Source organism: Perissodus microlepis, chromosome 19, assembly GCF_051167445.1.
Source record: "Perissodus microlepis isolate ML-2025 ecotype Zambia chromosome 19, ASM5116744v1, whole genome shotgun sequence".
Lineage (NCBI taxonomy): Eukaryota > Metazoa > Chordata > Actinopteri > Cichliformes > Cichlidae > Perissodus > Perissodus microlepis.
In genome coordinates, this window is record NC_140479.1 from 3,765,512 (window position 1) to 3,787,727 (window position 22,216).

The following is a 22,216-nucleotide window of genomic DNA, read 5'->3' on the forward strand; positions in this document are numbered from 1 at the left end:
TTTCGGCTCAGATGTTTGGATAGCTAAGTACTTCTGTGTGTCATCTGGTCAGGTTTTGTTGGAGCTGCAGAGAGAGGCTGCATTCTTGTGGACCAGTGAGCTGGAGAATGTGGCCACTGTGTGCTTCAGAGCTTTTGAAGGATCAAACTACAACGTCAGAGTGTCTGTATCCAAACTGCTGGGAATTCTCCTAGCTGCTGCTGTGGAACCGCGACAGTTCACTGGTATGACCCCAAAATAGGGCTCTGTAATATGTACAGGTTATCCGAACCCAAAGCAGTCCCAGACCATGACACTACCTTTAAGTTAGCTTTAAGTTATTTTAATAAAATGCTGTGTTTAGTTTTGTGTCAGATTTAGTGGGACTCAAGTTCAACTTTTGTTTTCTTCTCAGTCCACAGAATATTTTCCCAAAAGGCTTAGGGGTCATAAAAGACGTTTTTTTTGCCAAGTATAATGGCTGTCACCATGGTTCACTGGAATCCCAAAGTCTTAGAAATGGCTTTGTAACCCTTTCCAGACTGATGAATATTAATAAATTTGTCTTTCATCTGTTTCTTTAGATTATGGAATCATGCTTTGCTTTTTCAGGTCTTTCAACCTATTCCAGTTTGTCAAATCCGTTCTATTTTTGTGATTTCTTTATTTATCAATCTAGCAGTAATCATTCTTGGGTGTTACTGGGTGTGAAACTGAACTCAGCTTCCCAAAAAATAAATAAAGCTACTTTGTATTTTTTACAAAAAATGATTTTTTTTTCCTCCCGCTGCACTGTACCTATAAATAAGCAGCTCTCTGCATCAGGTTATGCCAATAGATGACAAGTTCAACAATCAGCATCTCAGTGAAGACATATTCACAGATTACATATTATAATGTAATTTAATTGGTCATTAGATTACATTATTGGAGTTGTACAATTGCAGTTAGAGCTTCCCAGTGTTTATTAGATTTGCAGTCTCACACTGTAATTGCTGGGTGAGTTGAATTACCAACCCTCCACGTTGGCATTTACATGTATGTTCAGACAGCTATTTGCACATCTATGAGATCAATAAACTCTATTGCCCCCCTCCTCCCCCGCAGCCCCCAGGCAGGGTGCTCGGAGTCAAGGCTCCCTGGAGGAGGTCATGGAATTACTGTCTGGAGGGTTTCTGCGGGGTGGAGGGGGTTTTCTCCGAGCCAGTGGAGACATGCTCAAGGGTACAAGCTCTGTCAGCAAGGACGTCCGCATCGGAGTTACACAGGTGAACCACAGTGACAGCATGGAATCATGCTATTTAGATGTTTGTTGTGAACTCACTCTCCCCTGCCTCTCAGGCCTACGTGGTGTTTGTCTCCACTTTGGGCAGCTCCTGGCTTGAAGCCAACTTCCCTGCTTTCCTGTCCTTGCTGATGGAGCTGGCGTCACACGTCAGGGCAACGCAGACACCAACTGATGCTGCAGTGACCCGCCGCTGTGTCTCTTTTATCCTGAGGAGCACTCTGGGGTCTCTGCTGGGAGAGAAGGCCCAGATCAACGCTGTAAAACAGCTCTGTCTCCCTGTGGCCACACAGAAACGAGCAGTTGGTGAGCTTGGTGAAAGGAAATTCTGTATATGGCTGTCTTCTGTGTATGTAGACAAATGTATTAAAAAATATATATAATTCACTCAATAACAGCATGTTATGATTGCTAGAATAGCTCCTGAAGGAACATTATGGAAATAATGCTAAAAATCATATAGGAAAATATCAGTTGTACCAACTGATTAAAGCCACTGCATATGAATATCAACAATTTTACAGGTACTAGCTTCTCAGATGTGAATTTTTGCTGTATCAGATTTGTTACCTTATTTTTTTCTGAACTCTAGAATTTATTTTGACTTTTGGGAGTAACTCTTTTTTTCCCCTATTTTTGAACATTTGAAGCTGAAGAATCATCCAAATATTATGAATATTTTCCATTTTGATCATGAAAAGTATTATAAATAACAACCTTGTGGTATGTTTAGGCCAAATGTGAAGCTAAGTTCACTGTGTTACTCAAACAAATACAACTGTCTCTTGGGAGCAACACCCCTGAAACATGATGTGAGAACAACTGTATTCCAAAGTACAGCCAGTAGCTAGAACAAAGTAACAGCAACACTTTTCCCCCCCCGACGTTGACAGTCTTACAGTGATAATCTTGACCTTCATTTCTGAATGTTGGAGAATCTGAGCTTTTATGACACACCACCTATCAAATGTTTCAGTGAAGTTATTATCAACTTGTAAATTGCTGTAGGATGCACAGGAATCACCTTATATAGGTGAAAATGGGGCTGGGGTTGCTGGGGTATTGTTTTGCCAGATTTATTTAGTAAAATGTGCTTAAAAAAAAAAAAAGAAAAAAGAAAAAGGAAATAACATCCATATCCATATTTGGTATAACTGGCTTCTGAAGCCATTTGATTTACAGTAGGGCTGGGCCATATTATACCGTTCACGGTAATACCAGTACAATGTTAGGCAACGATAAGAAAATGAAATATCGCGATAGAATATGGGTAAAACGCGCATGCGCAGTGCCTTTGTTTTCATACGCACATGGCCGATTGTTGAGTGAAACAGATGAACCAGAATTGGTTTGTAAAAATGGTGCCACTTCAGTGATGTGGAACTGGTTTGGTGTTTGTCCATCAGATACACAACAAAGCACATTTTTTGTAGAACATGCAAGTGGGCCGTATTTGTTGGACTAAGGTGCTCGTAAATCTGGGTCCTAAACTCCCTTAACTTCAGGTCCCAAAGTCAAACGAACACTGCAGCATCACTGCGAGTAAAAATCTGATCTTTAATAAAATGGTCAGCATTGCTGCTTTACCAGGTGTAACTATGAAGTTTAACATCCAGGCATCCATGAAAACAGAATTGATTACATTTAATGGAGTTAGAAGTTAGCAGGAAGCTAGCGGAAGTTAGCTCGCTAGTTTCGCTAGTTACCTAAGCATGATATAGATTGTTCTGACTGAGAGATTTTTGAAAACATTTAAACATACTGCTCTGCTAACACTTCCAACATAAATGAAGACAGGAAACTAAACAGCAGTGACGTTTGTAAGGTTACTGAAGTTGGGCTACGTGATCGCTAGAGACACAGCTATGTTAGCATAACATAAACAGTGAAGCTGGAGGATGAACGCTAACACTTTTCCACTTGATAAAAGTTAACGTGAAGGTTCCTGATGGTTAGAGACAAATGCAATCGCATGGCAGGATGCTGTAAACGGACCAAACTTCAGTCAGGTGAACAACTGAGCTAATCCATCCACAATATGAGGTTAGTCATTAATATACTGCAACAACATGGGAATAGAGCAGCTGTGATAGAATACAGCATTAATGAATCAATGGTACAGAAGTGGAGGAAGTTGAATAAAGTTTGATTTATCTGACTGCTTTGTTTCGCTTAATGTGCCTTATAATCCCGTGCACCTTATGGTCCGAAAAATACATATTTGACTTTTTTATTTGGCACACTGCAGTTTAATGTTGCAAAGCACCTCTTTTTAACTTGAGTGGATATTATACATGGTTATGCTCAGGATATGTCAGCCCATTTCTACTGGAAATGCCTTTTGGTTAAACTTTCAGCAAGGAATTTGCATTTGCACTGTTAAATTTTTATATAGCTTTAATGCACATAAAAAAACAGCTGCTTGTTTAAGTGAAAATAAATGGATGGTGTTTTTTTTGCGCTAGTAAAGTTGTGGAGTTGTATTTTGTCTCGCATCAATTATATCATCAGTTATATCGTTATCGCAAATTTTCAAATATATATCGTGATAAATATTTTTGGCCAAATCGCCCTGCTCTAATTTACAGTGTCATTATTTATTAAGTGTTAGTAAAAGTATGCATGTTTTTGATGATGTGTGTTTAGATGCTGCTCTGACTGACAGGAATGTGGAGACCAAAGTCTCGTCTGCAGATGTCTCAGCCAGTCAGCACGTGTTGGTTTGCTGCCTGCTGGAAATGGGAGCACTGGTTCAGGGATTGGGATCTTCTGCGGCCCCCCTCCTCACAGACACTACCACAGGTCTGCAAGATGTGTTTTTCTATAGTGTTAAAGACACTCATTAGGGCCTGAGCACTGACAGTGCAAAAGGCTTATTGTATCTGCTCCGTTTATTGTTATTCAGGGAATCGAGTCACCTTGTCGACAGTTTAACTATGCTCAAAATCCCATTAAAAAAATTTTTGCACACACATCAGGTCTTGTGAAAACTTGTGTATTTTATTGGTCTTAGATACGTGCAGTGCAGAATGCTTCCATAGCGCCTATAAATTTGCAAACAATTAACTCCACCTCTGTCGTTCACATACATGTACGAAATTTGGCACACCCATGTAACATCCTAAGAGACACAAAAATTATTTTGGATTGATGTCCTAAACCCGACCAGCCATAAGTCCCCCATTTTGAATTTAATAGTTGATTTTGACATCTTTTTTGCATTTCCCACCACTTGTACTTTTTCAAACTCCTCCTGGGATTTAAGAGATTTTTTTTTGAAGGACGTGTCCATGATACCATGAATAAACTTCAAACACTGATGATGTGTCACAGTAAAAATTAAACATTTCTATTGTACTTTAATGAACATCTTATCATCCCATGTATATAAAATTCATTGGTAGTTCTGTTCATGATATATAGGAGCGGATGCATAATTAGTGGGTATTCTCCACCACCATTTAGTGGGCATAGCAGACCATTAGTCGCCCCACAACAATGAGTTCCCAGGCTCAGTTATAGCAAAGGTGGATCGCAACACAGCTCGACCACTGCATGCCAGGGTGTGCACCAAAGTGCAAAAGCCCTCTTATCACTGCTTGCAGTTTTAATTTAGATATTTCTTTGTTTTTTTTCTTTGTAACCACCTCTGTGTCTCTCTATGCATCACATAGAGAGATGCATAGAGATGCATCTTCCACACTGCTGTGAGGTGGATACTAACTCCAGTTGTACATTGCTGATGAGCGGTGCTCCTCTTCTAGCTGGAAATGTTCCCAAGACTTTGAGATGGTCATACTGGAGGTAGACCAAAGCACAACAGTGTTTTTTTATATTGGCTAATGTCTCTAATATATCTCAAAATTTTGGGAGCATTTCCACTGCACTATACCCTGAGCCACTGAACCTGCAGAGAAGAACCTAATACCATCGCAGTTTAAGATGGTGAAGTTGGAGTACATCCATCTCACTGCAGCTGATTTCTTTTCAGAGTAGCTGGCAAATAAAATACTTGTTGTGATGTAAGAAATGTGATTTACAAATGTATTCACAAAGGTGGACGTAAGTCCTGCAAAATCTCAGCGTATGACCGACTGTCTCTCCCACTCATGCATCCAGCCCTCCTGGACACGGTGATCTCTGTCCTCCTTCACCCAGCCACCTTGGCCAGGCTGGCTGCTGCTTGGTGCCTGCGCTGCGTTGCCATGGCCATGCCATCTCACTGCTCTCTCCTCCTGGACTGTTGCGTCGAACGTCTAGTGGCACTGAAGTCCTCACCCGACGCTGTAGCTGGGTATGGAGCTGCTATTGCTGCCCTGGTGGCAGCAGTGCAGCACTGCCCACTTGGAATTCCACACACCAAGGACAAGGTGTGTACACTGGCACCACATTATTACACTGAACATTTTGCCATACGCATCTTCAGTATTGCATCACCACATCTCTTAGAGTGATTTGAAGCTTTTGTCAATTTTATTTTGAAAGAGTTTCATGGCTACTACTTATTTTGTTTATGAGTTTGTTTGACAGCTCCACTTTGTTATTATTTATGTTGTGTATCTATGTGTGTAGATGGTGTTGGATCTGGCAGAAGACCTCCTCCGTTCAGCCTCTCAGAACAGTCAGATTTCTCTCCAGAGGACTCAGGCTGGCTGGCTGCTCATCTCCTCTTTAATCACGCTGGGTAAAACTGCTGAACTACACTCTAAATCTTCTTGCACCATACCAGAGGAAACTGTGAAGATCTGCAAACATCTTCATTACCATTGTGTTTGAGATGGAGTAGAAGCATGCCTTTACAGATTGCAGCTTCTTTAGGGGATATTAATATTTGAAAGGTTTTGCTTTCCCTGTAAGAAATTCATGGTATACAGGTCCCCATGACTGACATCATTTCATCTAGTACCACAATAAAATCTCCTCTTCTCTAATATAACAATATAATATTAAACTTTGAACTAACATTTTATTTGATTAAATCCCTTGTCACACCAGAGAGTTTATTCAGTAACCTGTTTCTACCATCAGCTGTTGACTGTTAAATTTTTATAGGTTGTAGTTTGCTGTTGATGAACCAGCAGAGTAGGCAGGGAAGTGGATGGTGAGACAAACATGCCTAATAATTACTTCCACTTCCTGCTTTTTCTCTCTGTTGCTCCAAATCTCCAATTTATTGTAACTGACCAGCAGAACATTCTTAAATTAAAACAGATAAGTGTAATGATTTTTTTTTTTTTTTTGAATTATAAAAGTGTTTCAAATGTTCGGGTGAGAAATGCAATAAATCCGTCAAACTGTATTAGCACTATTATTGTTAGTTCCAAAGAATGAGATCTCAGATACAAGCAATGAGCTTTCTCTGAGGGGTGGATGGGCTTTCCTTTAGCAACACAGTAAGGAATTCAGTTATTTAGAATGGGCTCAGAGCTGCTGCTCCTCTACATTGAGGTGTTCCGAGGAGGCCCTGTGGTAGATTGGAGAGCTTGTATCTGGAGAGATGAAAGATTTGATAGGAATTTGTTGACCTTGGTGCATAATTATTCCAAAAACCAGTTCCAAAAAGACACAAGGTGTCAGGTTTTGACTTCAGTGCCTTGTGTATTAATCTGTGTTTATAGGTCCAGCTGTGGTGGAGCACCATCTGCCCCGCCTGCTTCTACTGTGGAGATGTGTGTTTCCTGCATCACTTCGTGAGCAGGAGATGGAGCTCCGACGTGGGGACTACTTCACGTGGCAGGTTACACTCGAAGGACGTTCTGGAGCACTCAGTGGTTGGTACACTCACTGCCAAACAGAAATCTGTCTCCACAAGTTGGAAGGCATTTTTGAGACTCCAAATGTGGTTTCAGTGACAGGGTTAAATTTGGGTTATGGTTAGGTAGGGGTTAGGGTTAGGGTTAGGCATTCATTTTTCATTGTTAGTGTTAAGGTAAGGGGCTAGGGAAAGCATTATGTCAATTAGATGTCCCCATAAGGTAGGTGTGTGTGTGTGTGTGTGTGTGTGTGTGTGTGTGTGTGTGTGTGTGTAATTAAGAAAGTTAAAATTTCTCTCAACTGTGTGTCTGAACAGCGATGAAGAACCTGCTGCAGCACTGTAGAGAGCTTGTGACTGATGAAGTCATCAGCCGTCTACTCACACCATTAACCTGTGCTGTGGCTCTGCTTACCAAGTTAGTGCCTCGTTGGTTTTAATTGTATAGAATTGTTTAAATGTATGTTAAAAAATTTATTTAATGTCATTTTCAGTTATATAGTCTTAGTATCCATTTATTTATGTCTCCAGGTTGCCTGCTCTATTCAGGTCTTATGGCAATTCAGTTAAGAGCTGGTCCATCGTCTACAGGCTGAGAGTATACGAGCTGCTTGCTCTACTGCATCCACAAACTTACCAGGGTAATGCTTCACCTCTGATACTGTTTTGCACGTATTTTCTTTCTTCTTTTCATTTCCTTTGACTTACATCTTTTTGCCTGTTGTCCTCTTTTTGTATCTCGTTGCCTTCTTTCCTTTCCTTTGACTAGAGTCTCTTGTTTCTGCCTTTTATTATCACAATTTTTCTTCTTTTTTTGTATCCACGAATAACCCCATAGACAAAGCTACAAAAAAATATATTGATTATTTCAGTTATATATATTTTTATGTGGATGTTTAAAAACCAATTGTGGCAGGGTGTGGCTTGGGCACATCTGCAGGCTGCAGCCTAGGATTGGAAAAGCAGCAACCGGGAAATAAAGTGTGTAAACCAGTGAAATATGTGGTCGGGTCCGTCATTCCCGTTACATTGGTGACGCGGTTGGACCCCTGATCCCACTCATCCCTGCCGCTGGTCCATGGGCCGGGGACGCAGATGTTTGGGGGTGGGTAGGCTAGGCTGGACGACTCCCCGGCCTAGATCGGGCAATGGGGGTATGTGGCAGGCTGTGGCCTCCCCTGTTCAAAGGAGTGTGCTGGGATCTGGGGTTTGATGTTGTTGTGTATGTGTCGCTGGCAGCTGAAAAACTGCAGCCTGGGATTGGAAAAGCAGCAACTGGGGAATAAAGTGTGTCAAAAGTGTGAACTATGTGGTCAGGTCCTTACTGCCACACTAATAGTGTGAATGCCTCACAGCATTCACACTATTGAGATCCTGTTTCTCTTTATTCTTTATTTTTCTTTTTCTAGTTGCTTCCGTACGTTTTTTGCCGCTTAGCTAGTCCCTCAGTTTTTATGCCATTATCACCATTCAAATTTTTACAGTTTCTGTCAGCTCTGCTCTTTCCAGCTATATCTTTTGGTGGTTATAACTGTTATATTTTTTGCTATATTAATTTTTTCATGCAGTTTCTGCTCCCATTGAAGTGAATGGCAGACATCCCATAAAATGCTCTAAGTGGCATTATTTGAAGCTTAACGACTTCCACATACTTTCACCTAGAACCACCATTCCACCTTTAAACTATTCTCCTGTCCTTCTGCTACTATTGTCTAATTCAGCTTTTCCATAAGTTCTACCGTTTCCCTTAAATAAATTTTTAACTTTTGTATGAATTATGAGGATTTGCATGGGTTGTTATCGTTGCTATGGACTGAGAGTTAGAGTGCGTGCACTCTAAGCTCTGAAACCCTTCTTCATGTACGAACAAACTCCTGTTGCTTACTCAATGTTCGCTGAACCCACAAAAATTATACATCAAAACGTAGGTATTTTTGTTGGCTTTAAGACAGTGTCACTATCATTATCGTGCGAGTTACATTTTTTTCACAATTTGCCTCGAAGTGACACAAGGTCTGAAAATTCCCCATTCAAAGTCTATGGGGAGGTTGTGAAACTCAGTGCTAAAATCCTGTAATGGGAGGGATTTTCAAATCGTCATATCTCCTTAACGAAGCGAAGTTAAGACATGAGACTTGTGCCAATATATCTTCAGACACTGCTGACACTCACAGTGGAAGCAGTTTTCACAATTATCTTACCGTTGAGCTAGGGGTGGGCGATAGAAACGATATACGATAGAAACGATATAAATTTGGCCAACGATAGAGATTTTGACTATATCGCTCTATCGCGATAGCGCATGTTGATGATGTCATCAAGCTGCGCCTGTTTTGGTTGAAAGCATCGCAGCAGCTACAACCATTATCATCTGCAAATTATGGCGGGCGACAGTCATAGCAAAGAGATGAAGCACTTTTGAAATAAGGGGAAAGCCAAAAACTGCGCTTCCTCCACTTCCGTAACATTGATTCATTAATGCTGAATTCTCTCGCAGCTGTTCTATTCCCATGTTGTTGCAGTATATTAATAATTAACCTCGTATTGTGGATGAATAATCTCAGTTGTTCTCCTGACTGAAGTTTGGCCCGTGTATAGCATCCTGCTATGCGATTGCATTTGTCCCTGACCACCAGAATCCCTCACGTTAACTTTTATCGAGTGGAGAAAAAGTTGACGTTCATCCTCCAGCTTCACTGTGCTAATGTTATGCTAACATAGCTGTGTCACTAGCAATCACGTAGCACAATATTATATACCAGGTAGTCCAACTTCAGTAACCCTGCAAACGCCACTGCTGTTTAGTTTTCTGTCTTCATTTATGTTGGAAGTGGTAGCAGAGCTGTACGTTTTAATTAGTTTCAAAAATCTCTCAGTCAGAACATGGTATGAAATGTTTAGGTGGAAACTAGCGAGCCAACTTCCTGTTAACTTCTAACTCCGTTAAATTTAATAAATTCTGTTTTCATGGACGCATGGATGTAAAACTTAATTGTTACACCCGATAAAGCAGCAACGCTGATGATTTAATTAAAGATGAAAGAATTTAGACCGTTTTTAACTCTTAGTGTTCGTTTGACTATGGGACTCGAAGGGGACGGAGTTTTGGACCCAGATTACTCCGAAGCTTTTCACTACGGCAGCCGTAATGCTCTGACAATCCATCAAGCAGTGCGGCTTACCAAAGTTGTACTAAAACATTTTTTAACAGATCTCTGCACGCAGAAATCGATTCGAGGTCAGTAAGCACAACCAGAATTCATACATAAGGCACACTCTCGATTTTTGAGAAAATTAAAGGATTTTTAGTGTGGAAAATACGTTATACAGAAGAAAAGAATATATCGTGATATATATCGTTACCGCATATGCTTCAAATTATATCGCAATATGAATTTTAGGCTATATCGCCCATAGGGCTGCCACAAACGATTATTTTGATAGTCGACTAGTCACCGATTATTTTTGCGATTAGTCGACTAATCAGATCATGCATCCATTGGATGTAAAACGTACAGATTATTGCACCAGCGTGCATCTGCTCTTATATAACTATCATTAGCTTACAGCCTTAAGTGTTTAAGGTATGTGCTAACTAAAAATAAAGACAAGATGATAGTTTATTAAATTTTAATGAAATTTGCAGATTGTTTCGGTGAAGTTTAATAAACTCCTTGCTATCTAAAATATAACGGGACACCGGAGTATATTCTCGAGCATCTCACACTTCTGATAATCAGTTGTCTGCTTGAAGTTTATTCAGCTGTGTAAAAACTATAACTTTAATCTCAGACAAACTGATTTACTCAGGAACAAATAAAATACTAAAAAAAAGACAAACAATAACATTTTTAAGTTGTCTAAGTGAGTCATATATCATGTTTAACCTGAGTAGCGAAAGACGGCGGTGGGTTTGAAAACGATTTGCCGGAGTCCGGTGTTCTCACGGGATCTGGTGAGCCTTGCCCCCGGCGAGCTATCGAGCTAGTGGGTAACAGACGTCTCCGAAAACGTCGGAGCGCTTTTGAAAATATGTGGTGTCTTGATAAACTGAGCAGATATTTGAGGTTTACACAGCTACATTCTCGTCTGAAAATATGTTTAACTTATGCCTGTTAGCACACTTCTGCTCTGCTTGCATGCACTCTGCTTTAGTGACACTGTTCAGTGTACCCTTTCAAATAAAGCAGTTTTCAGGAAAGAGTTCAGCTTCTAAACAGTGTTTTCAACAGATAGTTCTCCCTCTGCTGCTGTTTTCAGATTCCACTGCAAGGCATTCACACAGCATTTTCGCAGGAAATGCAACTTTTTCTAGTTATTCTAGTTGCCAATTTCTTTGCCGCTTAACTAGTCCCTCAGTTTTCAGCCAATTTTCACCATTCAAGTTTTAAACTGTTCTTTCTTTCTTTCTGCTTATCCCTGCTATATCTTTTGGTGCTCATAAAAATCAATGGACCACATTACAAGTGTGATCACTGGTTTTGCCCGCCAGGGTGAGCTGTGTTTTAGCTCAGTGAGATGAGCAGCCGTTCTCAGAGCTGGAGACCTGGGTTCAAATCCCGCTTATGACAAGAAATTTTCAATAAACAGTTCAATTTTTTTTTAACTCTTTTCAACACAAATTTTAGCTTCTTTACCTCTTTTCAGCAGAAATTCTGCTGATTCATGTCTTTTCAGCAGAATTTTTAGCTTCTTGACCTGTTTTCAGCAACATTTTCAGTTTCTTTACCTCATTTCCGAACAATTTTCTGTTCCTTCATGTCTTTACAGCAGAAAGTTCAAAAAGTTCACCTCTTTTCAGCAGAATTTTTAGCATCTTCACCTCTTTTCAGGACAATTTTCAGTTTCATCTCTTTTCAGTCACCTGAGAACCAGTTTGGCTCAGTGAGATGAGCAGTCACCTTGAGACAAGGTGGCACAGCTTCAAATCCTACCTGTGGTCCTCGCCGCATGTCTTCCCTCCTCTCACTCTCCCTGCTTTCTTGACACTCTTCAGTGTACCCTTTCAAATAAAGCAGTTTTCAGCAGAGTGCAGCTTCAACACAGTGTTTTTAGCAGATAGTTCTCCTTCTTCTGCTCTTTTCAGATTCCACTACACTGCATTTTCGCAGGAAATGCAACTTTTTCTAGTTCTTTATTCTTCTACCTTATTCTAGTTGCTCCGACCTTTGCTGGTTAACTACTCCCTCAGTTTTCAGCCGATTTTCACCATTCAAACTTTAAACTGTTCTGCTCCTTCTGCTAATGCCTGCTATGTCTTTTGGTGCTCATAACTTTTATACTTTTTGAGATATTAAGCTTTTATGCCATTTTTTGGCCGATTTTGCTGACAGGGAGCACATTATCAGTGTGATCACAAGTTTTGCTTGCCGGGCTGAGCCATGTCTTAGCTCAGTGAGATAAGCTGCCGTTCTCAGAGCAGGAGGGCCAGGTTCAAATACTGCTTATGGCAACATTTTCTTCAGTAAACAGTTCAACTGTTTTAACTCTTTTCAGCACAATTTTCAGTTTTTTCAGCTCTTTTTAGCACAAATCCCAGCTGTTTTCAGTAGAATGTTTAATTGAGTTCCTCTTGGGACTTCCGTACACTTTTTGGCACTTAACTACTTCCACAATTTTCAGCCGATTTTCACCGTTCAAATTTTAAACTATTCTGCTTTTTCTGCTAATTCCTGCTATGTCTTTTGGTATTTTCTGCTATTATACTTTCTAAAATATTAAGCTTAATTTGTCCCATTGAAATGAATGGGAAACTTCTGCAATTCTGCTAAAATTTGCTTGTTTTTGAAACTTAACTACTTCCTCATACTTTCACCTAGAAACTCCATTCAAACTTTAAAATGTTCTCAAATTATTGGGCTATTCCTGTATGATTCAGCTTTTTCAGATCTTCCACCGTTTTAATCTTATCCCTCTTTAAGTCTTTAGTTGCAAAATTGTTATTTTTCACAAAATACATGCGTTGCTATGGTTGCTATGCAATTAACTCAGAGTGAGCACTGGTGCGTTCTGAATTTTCTCTTCATGTCTGAACAACTTCTTGCTACTCGCTCAATTTCCACTCAACTTCCACAAATTATACATCAAAACGTAGGTATTTTTGCTGGCTTTAAGACAGTGTCACTATAATTATCGTGCGAGTTACGGTTTTTTCACAATTTGCCTCGAAGTGACACAAGGTCTAAAAACTCCCCATTCAAAGTCTATGGGGAGGTTGTGAAACTCAGAGCTGAAATACTGAAACTGAAGGCATTTTCAAATCGTCATATCTCCTTAACGAAGCGAAGTTAAGACATGAGGCTTGTCCCCGTATATCTTCAGACACTCCTGACGCTCACAATTCAAGAATTATTTTCTCACCTATTACCGTTCTGAGATGAGTTAGACTTGTTTGAGGGGTGGAAATCTGTCCTCCTCTCAGTTTTCAAACTCCGAAAATGAAGCCGTTTCTTCTCTCGTCATATCTCCGCGATGGAGATACAAAGAGCTATGAAAATCGCAGTCAAAGTACACCAAAGTCCGCTGATTCACCCGGTGCAAGAATTATGCTTCTATCCCACCTAGTTTTTGAGTTAAACGACGTTTTGTAACTCCAAAAAACGGCGATTTTTGCCTCTCACCGCGATCTAATTCTGACTGCTCATCACCCTGTTTTCCAGGCGCCCGCTCTCTTTGCCAGTGGCGCAATTGGTAATGAAACGGATCTTCAGACCAAAGTTCATTGGTTCAATTCCACCTTGGCCCACATGTTTTTTTTCACTACAAATTGATACACTATCACAGACCTGTAATTCATATTGATAATTTATTACAATTCGGCAACGTTTTATGATTTTGGCAGCTTTTCTAATATGGACCTCAGATTCTTGTTAACGCTCAATGGCAGAAATACATACAAGTACACAGTCTGATGAAGCAGACAGAAGCAGTACCTCTGATTGGTTCAGCATTTTCACCTCTTATCAGCACAAATTTCAGCCTCTTCTGCTGTTTTCAGCAAAAACCTCTTTTAAGCAGAATTCTGCTCATTCACCTCTTTTCAGCAGAAATTCTGCTCATTCACCTATTCTGCAAAATTTTCAGCCTTTTCACCTCTTATTAGCACAAATCTCAGCTGTTTTCAGAAAAAACTATTTTGAGCAGAAATTCTGCTGATTCATCTCTTTTCAGCGCAACTTTCTGCTGATTCATCTCTTTTCAGCACAACTTTCTGCTGATTCATCTCTTTTCAGTGCAACTTTCTGCTTCTTTACCTCTTTTCAGCAGAAATTCTGCTGATTCACCGCTTATCAGCACAATTCTCAGCAGCTTCTGCTCATTTCAGCACAATTGTCAATCTCTCCACTTCTTCTTTGTGAGAATGAGTTTGGCTCAGTGCGCTAAATAGCCGCCCATAGACCAGGAGGGCCAGGTTCGAATCCTGCTCAGGGCAACGTTTTTTTTCAACTTTTTTAGCTCTTTTCAGCAGACATCTTCAGCGTTAAGGCATCCACACAGCATTTTCGCAGGAAATGCAATTTTTTCTAGTTTCTTAAGCTCTTTTCAGCAGAAAGTTTAGACTTTCAACTCTTTTCAACACAAATTTCAGCCTCTTCTGCACTTTTTAGCAGAATTGTTAGTTTCTTCACCTCTTTTCAGCACAAATTTCAGTTTTTCAGCTCTTTTCAGCAAAAATTTCAGCTCCTTTACCCCTTTTCAGCTAAAACTTCAGCTTTTTCACTTGTTTTCAGCACAAAGTTCTGCTTCTTCACCTCTTTTCAGCGAATTTCAGCTTTGCTCCACAGTGCACATTTTTTCTCTCATCATATCTTTGTTTGGGACCAGAACTCGTTTGGCTCAGTTGGTTGAGCAGCTGCCGTGAGACCCGGTGGCAAACGTTCGAATCCTACCTGTGACGGTTGCCACACATCTTCCCCGCTTGCATGCACTCTGTTTTCTTGACACTCTTCAGTGTATCCTTTCACATATACAGCCATCTTCAGCAAGCACTTCTGCTTCTACACCGCTTTTCAGCTGTTTTCAGCAGACTCCACTACATGGCATTCACACTGCATTTTTGCAGGAAATGCAACTTTTTCTAGTTTTAGCAGATCTTTTGATTTACTTTCTCAATTTCATAATATTAGGTTCAGATAAAAATGTTAACAGACAGACAGTTCATAATCCAATAAGTGATTTATGTTGTTCTAGACATCCAATAGCTCAGCCATTACACACAGATTTCAGGTTCATATTAGTTTTTAGTAACGCAACTCCCAGCTGAATACATCCAGCTCTCCACCTGAGTCACCGTCTTCAGGACCAGTTGTGAGCAACTCCTAAGGATTCACCTGTATATCAGAAACATATCGATTCTTCTTTCATGGTAACTTATGTACCCTAAACTCTGAGAAACACAAGCATAAAAAGTGTGCTTACTTACTTATTTTTGTTAGTACATTATTTGTTCCTTTGATCTGCTTGTCTTTGACACATTTATTTGCTCTGCTCTCACAATCCCATGTTGGAAAACAGTCCCTACTTTGTAAAATGTTAATTTAAAAAAAAAGAGGCTGCAATAGAAAACATTTCAAATGTTTAAACTGAGAAATCTACAAATCTTGAATAATTTCATTGGAATGTTCCTCGATGCAAAATTGCAAAAACTTGGGTCACATATCTGTATAACCTCCTGTAGACAGTGATGGGTAGCAAAAGATTACAGCATAATAAAGCTCATGATATTTAAAGATTCAGAGTCTGAAGAAATGCCTGCCTGTAGTACAGATGTTTGACCAGTTATAAACATCTGGAACATTTTGAAATAAATAATATAATAAACAAGACTCGGGACTATTGATCAGTTAGAATCCTGTGTCAGTCAAGAATGGGGCAACATTTTTCTCCCAAAAGTCTAGCAGCTGGTCTCATCCGTTGCCAGATGTTTATGCCCCAGTGGTTTACCACTGGGCATAAAATAAGACAGGATGCTACACAGTGACACTGTTCCAACTTTTTTTGACACGTGTTGCTGTCATCAAATTCAAAGTTACATTACTTTGGGGTTTTTTTTCTTTTCACAGTTAAAACATTTGATACGTTTTCTATGTTCTGTTGTGAATAAAATATTGCAAATCATTACATTCTGTTTTTATTTATGTCCCAACTTTTTGGGGAACAGGGTTGTTAGAATTCAAATGAGTTGGCTGGTAGTGTCTTAAAAACAGCAACAGCATATTGTTATATTACCGACATAACGTTCCACTCACATCTGCTCATTTTTGCCATTGCAGCATTATTCTAAATTGCCCCACTGAATGTATCTGGTAAAAGGTGAAGGAATATCTTCAGGAATATTGATTTTTGGTGTTCTGGAACTGTAAATGGAGGTTTCCTTCAAAGGTGCAATTGTTACTTTGAAGCTGAACCTTTGAGGTCTGATTACCGAAAGTAAAAGTTTGGCAAAAATGAGAAAACAACAGAGTACCTAGACAGTGTTTATAGACACACTGTCCAGTGTTTATTGTCACTTCACATATCTGCAGAACTTCAATATCTAACAGTTCCTGTAGACACTAATGGGTAGCTAAAGATTGCAGCAGTAGTTGATGTGAGTCGGTTTTCTTCTCCAACTACAGAGAGTTTTGGGCTGGTGATGAATCAGCTGGTGTCTGATGTGTCAGGTCAGGACAACCTGAATCAGACATGTTCAGAGCTTTCTCTGCTGCCTCCCCTCTGTCATTGTGACGACCTACCGCTGGCTGGCCCTGCCCTCCATGACACTGACCACAGATACATCGAAGAACAGGTGAGCTTCAGCCCAGCTCTTAACAGTGATGGCTCAAAGGGGGAGAAACTTGACAAGCCTGAGGATTAGAATCAGAAAGACTGCTTTATTTTTATGTTGCAGCTCCACAGTAGCAGCGTGGGAGGAGGATCATTGGACAATGACCCCTTCAGTCTGTGTGAGAGGGGCTACGAAGCTCCCGCTCCTCTTCCATCCCCTGTCGCTCTGGCTACCACTTCCATCCATCTCTTTGGAGCCGTGTTCCCTCACATAATCTCTGCTCAGAGGTAAGCGACCTCTGACAGCCTAACCAGCACAGACTGACACGAGAAGGACATTGTGTATTTATTTAGCTGTTCATTTGCATACTTAATGTTGTTGTAATAACAAACCACAGCAAAAAAATTTAAGCTGCCTCAATAAAGGCAGCACTTCTGCACATTTTACAATTCTTATTTATTTTCTTTCTTAATATTTGAAGAAAGTCTTGGCATTGTAATCACCACTACATCAGTGACGAACACTTATACAGTTATATCTAAAACTTGCCCCAGGGGGTGAGAGCTATAATAGTTTAACCCTCACAGATTTCTCTTTGAACATTACAACAAGTTTGTACTCTGTAGAAGGACACGGTCCTAATCTGAGATGCAGGTTTTTGTTCTCAGTTAGGGCTACAGTTTGGTGCAGCTCTGCCAGATAGATCCACAGCTTTCTAAGCCAAGCTTAGAAAGCTGTGGAATAATGAGTCCTGTGTGTCAGGGTGAAGCTTTCTAAGCTTGGCTTAGAAAGCTGTGGAATAATGAGTCCTGTGTGTCAGGGTGAAGATACTGGAGCAGTTTGTGGAAACGGTGAACCAGCTAAAGGGTCAACGCCAGCAGACTATCCAGACTCACCTTTGTGCTGCCCTCTGCAGTCTGCTCAAGGTACTGCATCTGCTTAACCCCTGTGTATCTTCCAGAAAACCGGTATTAATGAAAACCCTGATGTTTGAGTGAACAGTTGCCATTATTCTGTTTTTAATCTTTTGTGCTCATCCTTACACTTCATGTGCAATCTTGCATTTGCAAGGCAGTGATGAGATGCACACTAGACTGCACTTTCTATGCTCTGTAATAGTGCACTATACAATACGCATGTGTATTGTATAGTACCCAAGAGATCAGCATACCACTGTCAGGACCAAGATGCATATTGTGTAGTTAGCTGGTTAACTGTGTTCGCTATTACTGTTGATTTTTTACCGCTCAGTTCTAAAAGGCTGATGGGCAGGTGGCGTGGACACCTAAGTTTGCGAATGTGATAACTCAAGTAGGAAGTCGCCTTGGATTTTTAAATTGATCAATTTAAATTAATACAAGGTACATTTACTAAAAATCTCAGACAAGTTTAAATCTCAGTGAATTCGCCCTGAGGGTCAGAGTACGTTTTTCTAAGAATCCGGTGATTGCGATAACTTGAGAACAAGATGTTTGTTTGTCAAATGCACCACAAGAGACAATAGAACACTGGACCTATTTTTTACTACTGTCAGAGATGCCTACACCTCCACTGCCCTCCCTCCACTGGGCAGGTCAGATCACAACCTTGTACTGCTCATAGCAGCATATAGGCCAGTTGTTCTGCGGACGTCAGTGACTGTAAAAACTGTGAAGAGGTGGTCTCAGGGGGCTAGGGAGACACTTTGTGGGGCTTTGGAAGCCATCAACTGGAATGCCCTGTATGAACCACATGGCAGTGACATTGATCATCTAACAGACTGTGTCTGAGAGTCTGAACAGCAACATAGGAACACCTCAGGTAATTGTTCTGTCCCCTTTCCTCGTCACCATCTATACGGCCGACTTAAAGTATATTACAGAAACCTGTCTCCTCCAGAAATTCTCTGACGACACAGACATTATTGGAAGTGTGGACGTGGGATGGGAAGAGGAGTACAGAGGACTGATTGATTGCTTCATGAGGTGGTGGTGTGAGGTGAATCACCTGCAGCTGAATGTGGCCAAAACAAAGGAGCTGGTGGTAGACTTTGGCAGGAACAGATCCCGACCCTGTCTGCATTTGTGGGACTGATGTCGAAATAGTCACATCCTACAAGTATCTGGGAGTTCAACTGGATCACAAGCTGGAGTGGTCTGCCAACACAGACAGGGTAGAGGGGTATTGAGGCAAAGCTCTCAGGGCCAACCACAGGGGTCACAGCATCTCTTTGTAGAAAATTCAAGAGACTGTAGAGCAGGGGGGTCAAACTCCAGGCCTCGAGGGCCAGTGTCCTGCAGGTTTTAGATATCACTCTGGGTCAACACACCTGAATCAAAGGATTAGTTCATTACCAGGCCTCTGGAGAACTTCAAGACATGTTGAGGAGCTAATTTAGCCATTTAAATCAGCTGCGTGGGATCAAGGGCACATCTAAAACCTGCCCTCGAGGCCTGGAGTTTGACACCCCTGCTGGAGAGTGACATTTAGAGAGACAATACTGACTTTACAGACTGTTAGAAGTCTCATTTTTTAACATCACATCACCAAGATGTCCATTTAAAAAAAAAAAAAAAAAAAGAAAAAAAAAAGGTAATTGTGCATCACAAATTTTTTTTTAAGCATAACTTTGCTCCAGTCTATGAAAAGCATAAACCTTTCACAATTCATGACTTTATCACGAAATAACCATAACTAAACTCTCCTCAGCATCAAGGTAGCAATCGGGGCTCTCTGGGGCCTGAGGAGATCCGGCCCCCAGCATTGTCGCTCCTGTTGGGGGCACTGGAAAGCACCAGTCCTCTGCTACGCTGCCTGGCTGCTGAAGGTCTAGCCCGACTGGTTCAAGTGGTTGGAGATCCAGGGTTCACTGTCTCTATCTCCCTGCTCTGCTTTGATAGGTGGGCAGATGTTAAATCATAGCTTTGTGTACCACTTCTTACACTTGTCTTCATCCCACTGATGAAAATAGTTACAGTAGTCTTTCCAAAAATTCAAGTTTTTTAGTTAGATGGTTTGTTTAGGAGTTCTTGCCACAGAATGCAGGGGAAAGGCAAAAACGTCCAGGAAACTGATCTGGATCTGTGCTCTCTTTAAAAGAGCAACAGCATAAACAAAGTAGGTCATGATACAAAAATATACTGAAACACACAGAAGTTGCATAATAAGCCAGAAATAGTTCAAAACAAATTTCACATAGCTGTGGCTATGAGTCTGGACCCAAAGATATCACACTGTGTTCAAGACAGGAAATGATGACAGTTGATGTCTGTCGTTTAAAAAAAGAAAACTGCAGCTGTGGGATTTTAGTGTTCCAATTTCACGTTTTTGTTCCTGGACTTCACTAATCTTATTGCATGATTTTCAGTCTTCAATAGTAAATGTTTATCTATGTGCAACACCTCAGTTAATCTCCTGTACGACCCTGTTTAATGTCAACATCGACCATAGACGCAGTAAATATGTTTTTTGTTTGTTTGGGGTTTTTTTTTTCAAATCATGCAAGAGCAGAATAGGCCACTAAATGACCACTAACCTGTACCTTACCAAAACTTGTAGTTTTTCTTTCATACTCTACATTGGAGATTGGCTGTGTTAAATGAATTAAAAGCAGTCCCTGGAGACTAGAACAAATAGAGTTGGACGTTTTTCATGAATATAATGTTGGTTAATATCACAGCTGACTTTGTTGATCGTGTCTGCAGGCTGAAGACTGCTCGAGATGCGGCATCACGCAGTGGCTATGCCCTGGCTCTGGGGGCGCTATACCGCTACACTGGAGGAATCAGCTCACCTCAACACCTGTCCACCTGTCTGGGAGTCCTGTTCACCTTGAGCCAGGACAGCACCTCACCCGAGGTCCAGGTACACGCTTACCCTTACACACTTCTAAATCTATCTGTCTGTATACCAGAATGAGAAAATTGAGAAAAACATTTGATAAATTATTTCATTATGCTTCTGTTTTCCACCAAACCACATTACAGGAACCTTCAAGCTAAAGTGCACTATTTCTTTACTGCTTACACTTCTGCAACACTTAAAACCCCAATTCTGAAAAAGTCGGCAGGCTGTGTATATAAAACCAAAATGCAATGGCTTGCAAATCTGATAAACCCATTTTTTTTTTACAATAGATGTTAGGAAATATCAAATGTTTATTATGAAATAGTAAAATGTCTCATTTTAAACATTTGATATGTTCCTGTAAAGAAAATATTGGTTTATGAGATTGGCAAGTCATTGCTTTGTTTTAAGTGACTTGGAATTAGAGGTACACTTTAAGTGCAGTATCTGGTATAATCTGCAACTTGCTTAGGGACAAGTGGGGGAATATCTGTATGTTTGACTCTATATGTACAAATGTAAAAAATATAAGAACCACGTTTACATCGGAGAATAACAAGCTAAGCTAAAGTCTAAGCTCTAGGTGTGAGCACAAAAGCCCCACCCACCTGTTGCTTAAATCAGGAGAAGGGTTGGCTAATAGGCAACTTGATGTGCATTCCTTCTGCTCTGCAAAGGGTGCTTCATTTGATTTGTTCAAGTCTCAAGGTATAAAGGATTTAAGCTGAGAAAGTTAAGACTGGACCAGGTTTCTATTTTGGTTTTTTTTCCTTCTTGCTGGTCATACCTTTTGTGTATCTCTGTGTCCAGACCTGGTCTCTCCACAGTCTTTCTCTGGTGGTCGACCTGTCGGGTGGTCTTTATAGAACCCATGCGGAACCATCGTTCACTCTCGTGCTCCGGCTGCTGCTCTCCACTCCACCCACCCACCCTGAGGTGCACTACAGCCTAGGACGCTGCCTGCATTGCCTGATCACCTGTTTGGGCCCAGACCTGCAGGGTATGGAACCCCTTTGTCATACCCAAGGACAGTTTCAAAATTAGAGAATGTTTTAGGGATGTGTAAGTGATTTGTGTTTTTGACTCCAGGTAATGGCGCAGCAGTGTCTGGTCTGCGCTCCAGCTGTCTGGTTGCATGTGGAGTGATGCAAGACAGTCCAGACTGTCTTGTTCAGGCCAGGGCCATTTCCTGTTTGCAACAGCTGCACATGTTCTCACCTCCACACGTCAACCTGACCAGCCTTGTACCTGCACTCTGTGTAAGTACACCTGAGGAGGCATGGCTTTCTATAGCTTTTTCTTTTCTAGAACCTGTCTAGAACCGTGTTTCCCAACCTTTTGGAGCCACGCCACATATTTCACATTAGAAAAATCACACGGCACACCACCAAACAAAAAGGTCACAAAAAGCATATTGATCATTTTTCCCTATGCACCAGGCATAGCAGAATTGGTTTTGGTTTGTCCCCAGGATACCTTTTTTGCTTTCTTCTGGCCACTACTCATGCTAGGGCCTTCATCTGGGTCAGGATTTTCTCCAGGACCCAGGTCAGATTCTTTTCAAATATTTATCTATTGCTATTACGTGCCGCGTTGTCTCACTCACAGC

At 40.8% G+C, this 22,216-nt stretch overlaps 1 protein-coding gene across 2 annotated transcripts in view; it reads left to right on the forward strand.

Annotated features, from left to right (window-relative positions):
• The window catches only part of heatr5a (HEAT repeat containing 5a), a 52,281-nt gene that overhangs the window by 9,253 nt on the left and 20,812 nt on the right, over positions 1-22,216 (forward strand). For both annotated transcript variants that reach the window (XM_084914283.1, XM_084914284.1), the window contains exons 6-21: positions 53-224; positions 1,087-1,247; positions 1,321-1,570; positions 3,911-4,066; positions 5,384-5,634; positions 5,837-5,948; positions 6,883-7,035; positions 7,335-7,434; positions 7,548-7,657; positions 16,634-16,803; positions 16,906-17,069; positions 17,603-17,708; positions 19,471-19,661; positions 20,466-20,625; positions 21,418-21,607; positions 21,697-21,866. In XM_084914283.1, coding sequence (XP_084770409.1) covers positions 53-224; positions 1,087-1,247; positions 1,321-1,570; positions 3,911-4,066; positions 5,384-5,634; positions 5,837-5,948; positions 6,883-7,035; positions 7,335-7,434; positions 7,548-7,657; positions 16,634-16,803; positions 16,906-17,069; positions 17,603-17,708; positions 19,471-19,661; positions 20,466-20,625; positions 21,418-21,607; positions 21,697-21,866 — 2,616 coding nt within the window. The remainder of the gene's footprint in view (positions 1-52; positions 225-1,086; positions 1,248-1,320; positions 1,571-3,910; positions 4,067-5,383; positions 5,635-5,836; positions 5,949-6,882; positions 7,036-7,334; positions 7,435-7,547; positions 7,658-16,633; positions 16,804-16,905; positions 17,070-17,602; positions 17,709-19,470; positions 19,662-20,465; positions 20,626-21,417; positions 21,608-21,696; positions 21,867-22,216) is intronic.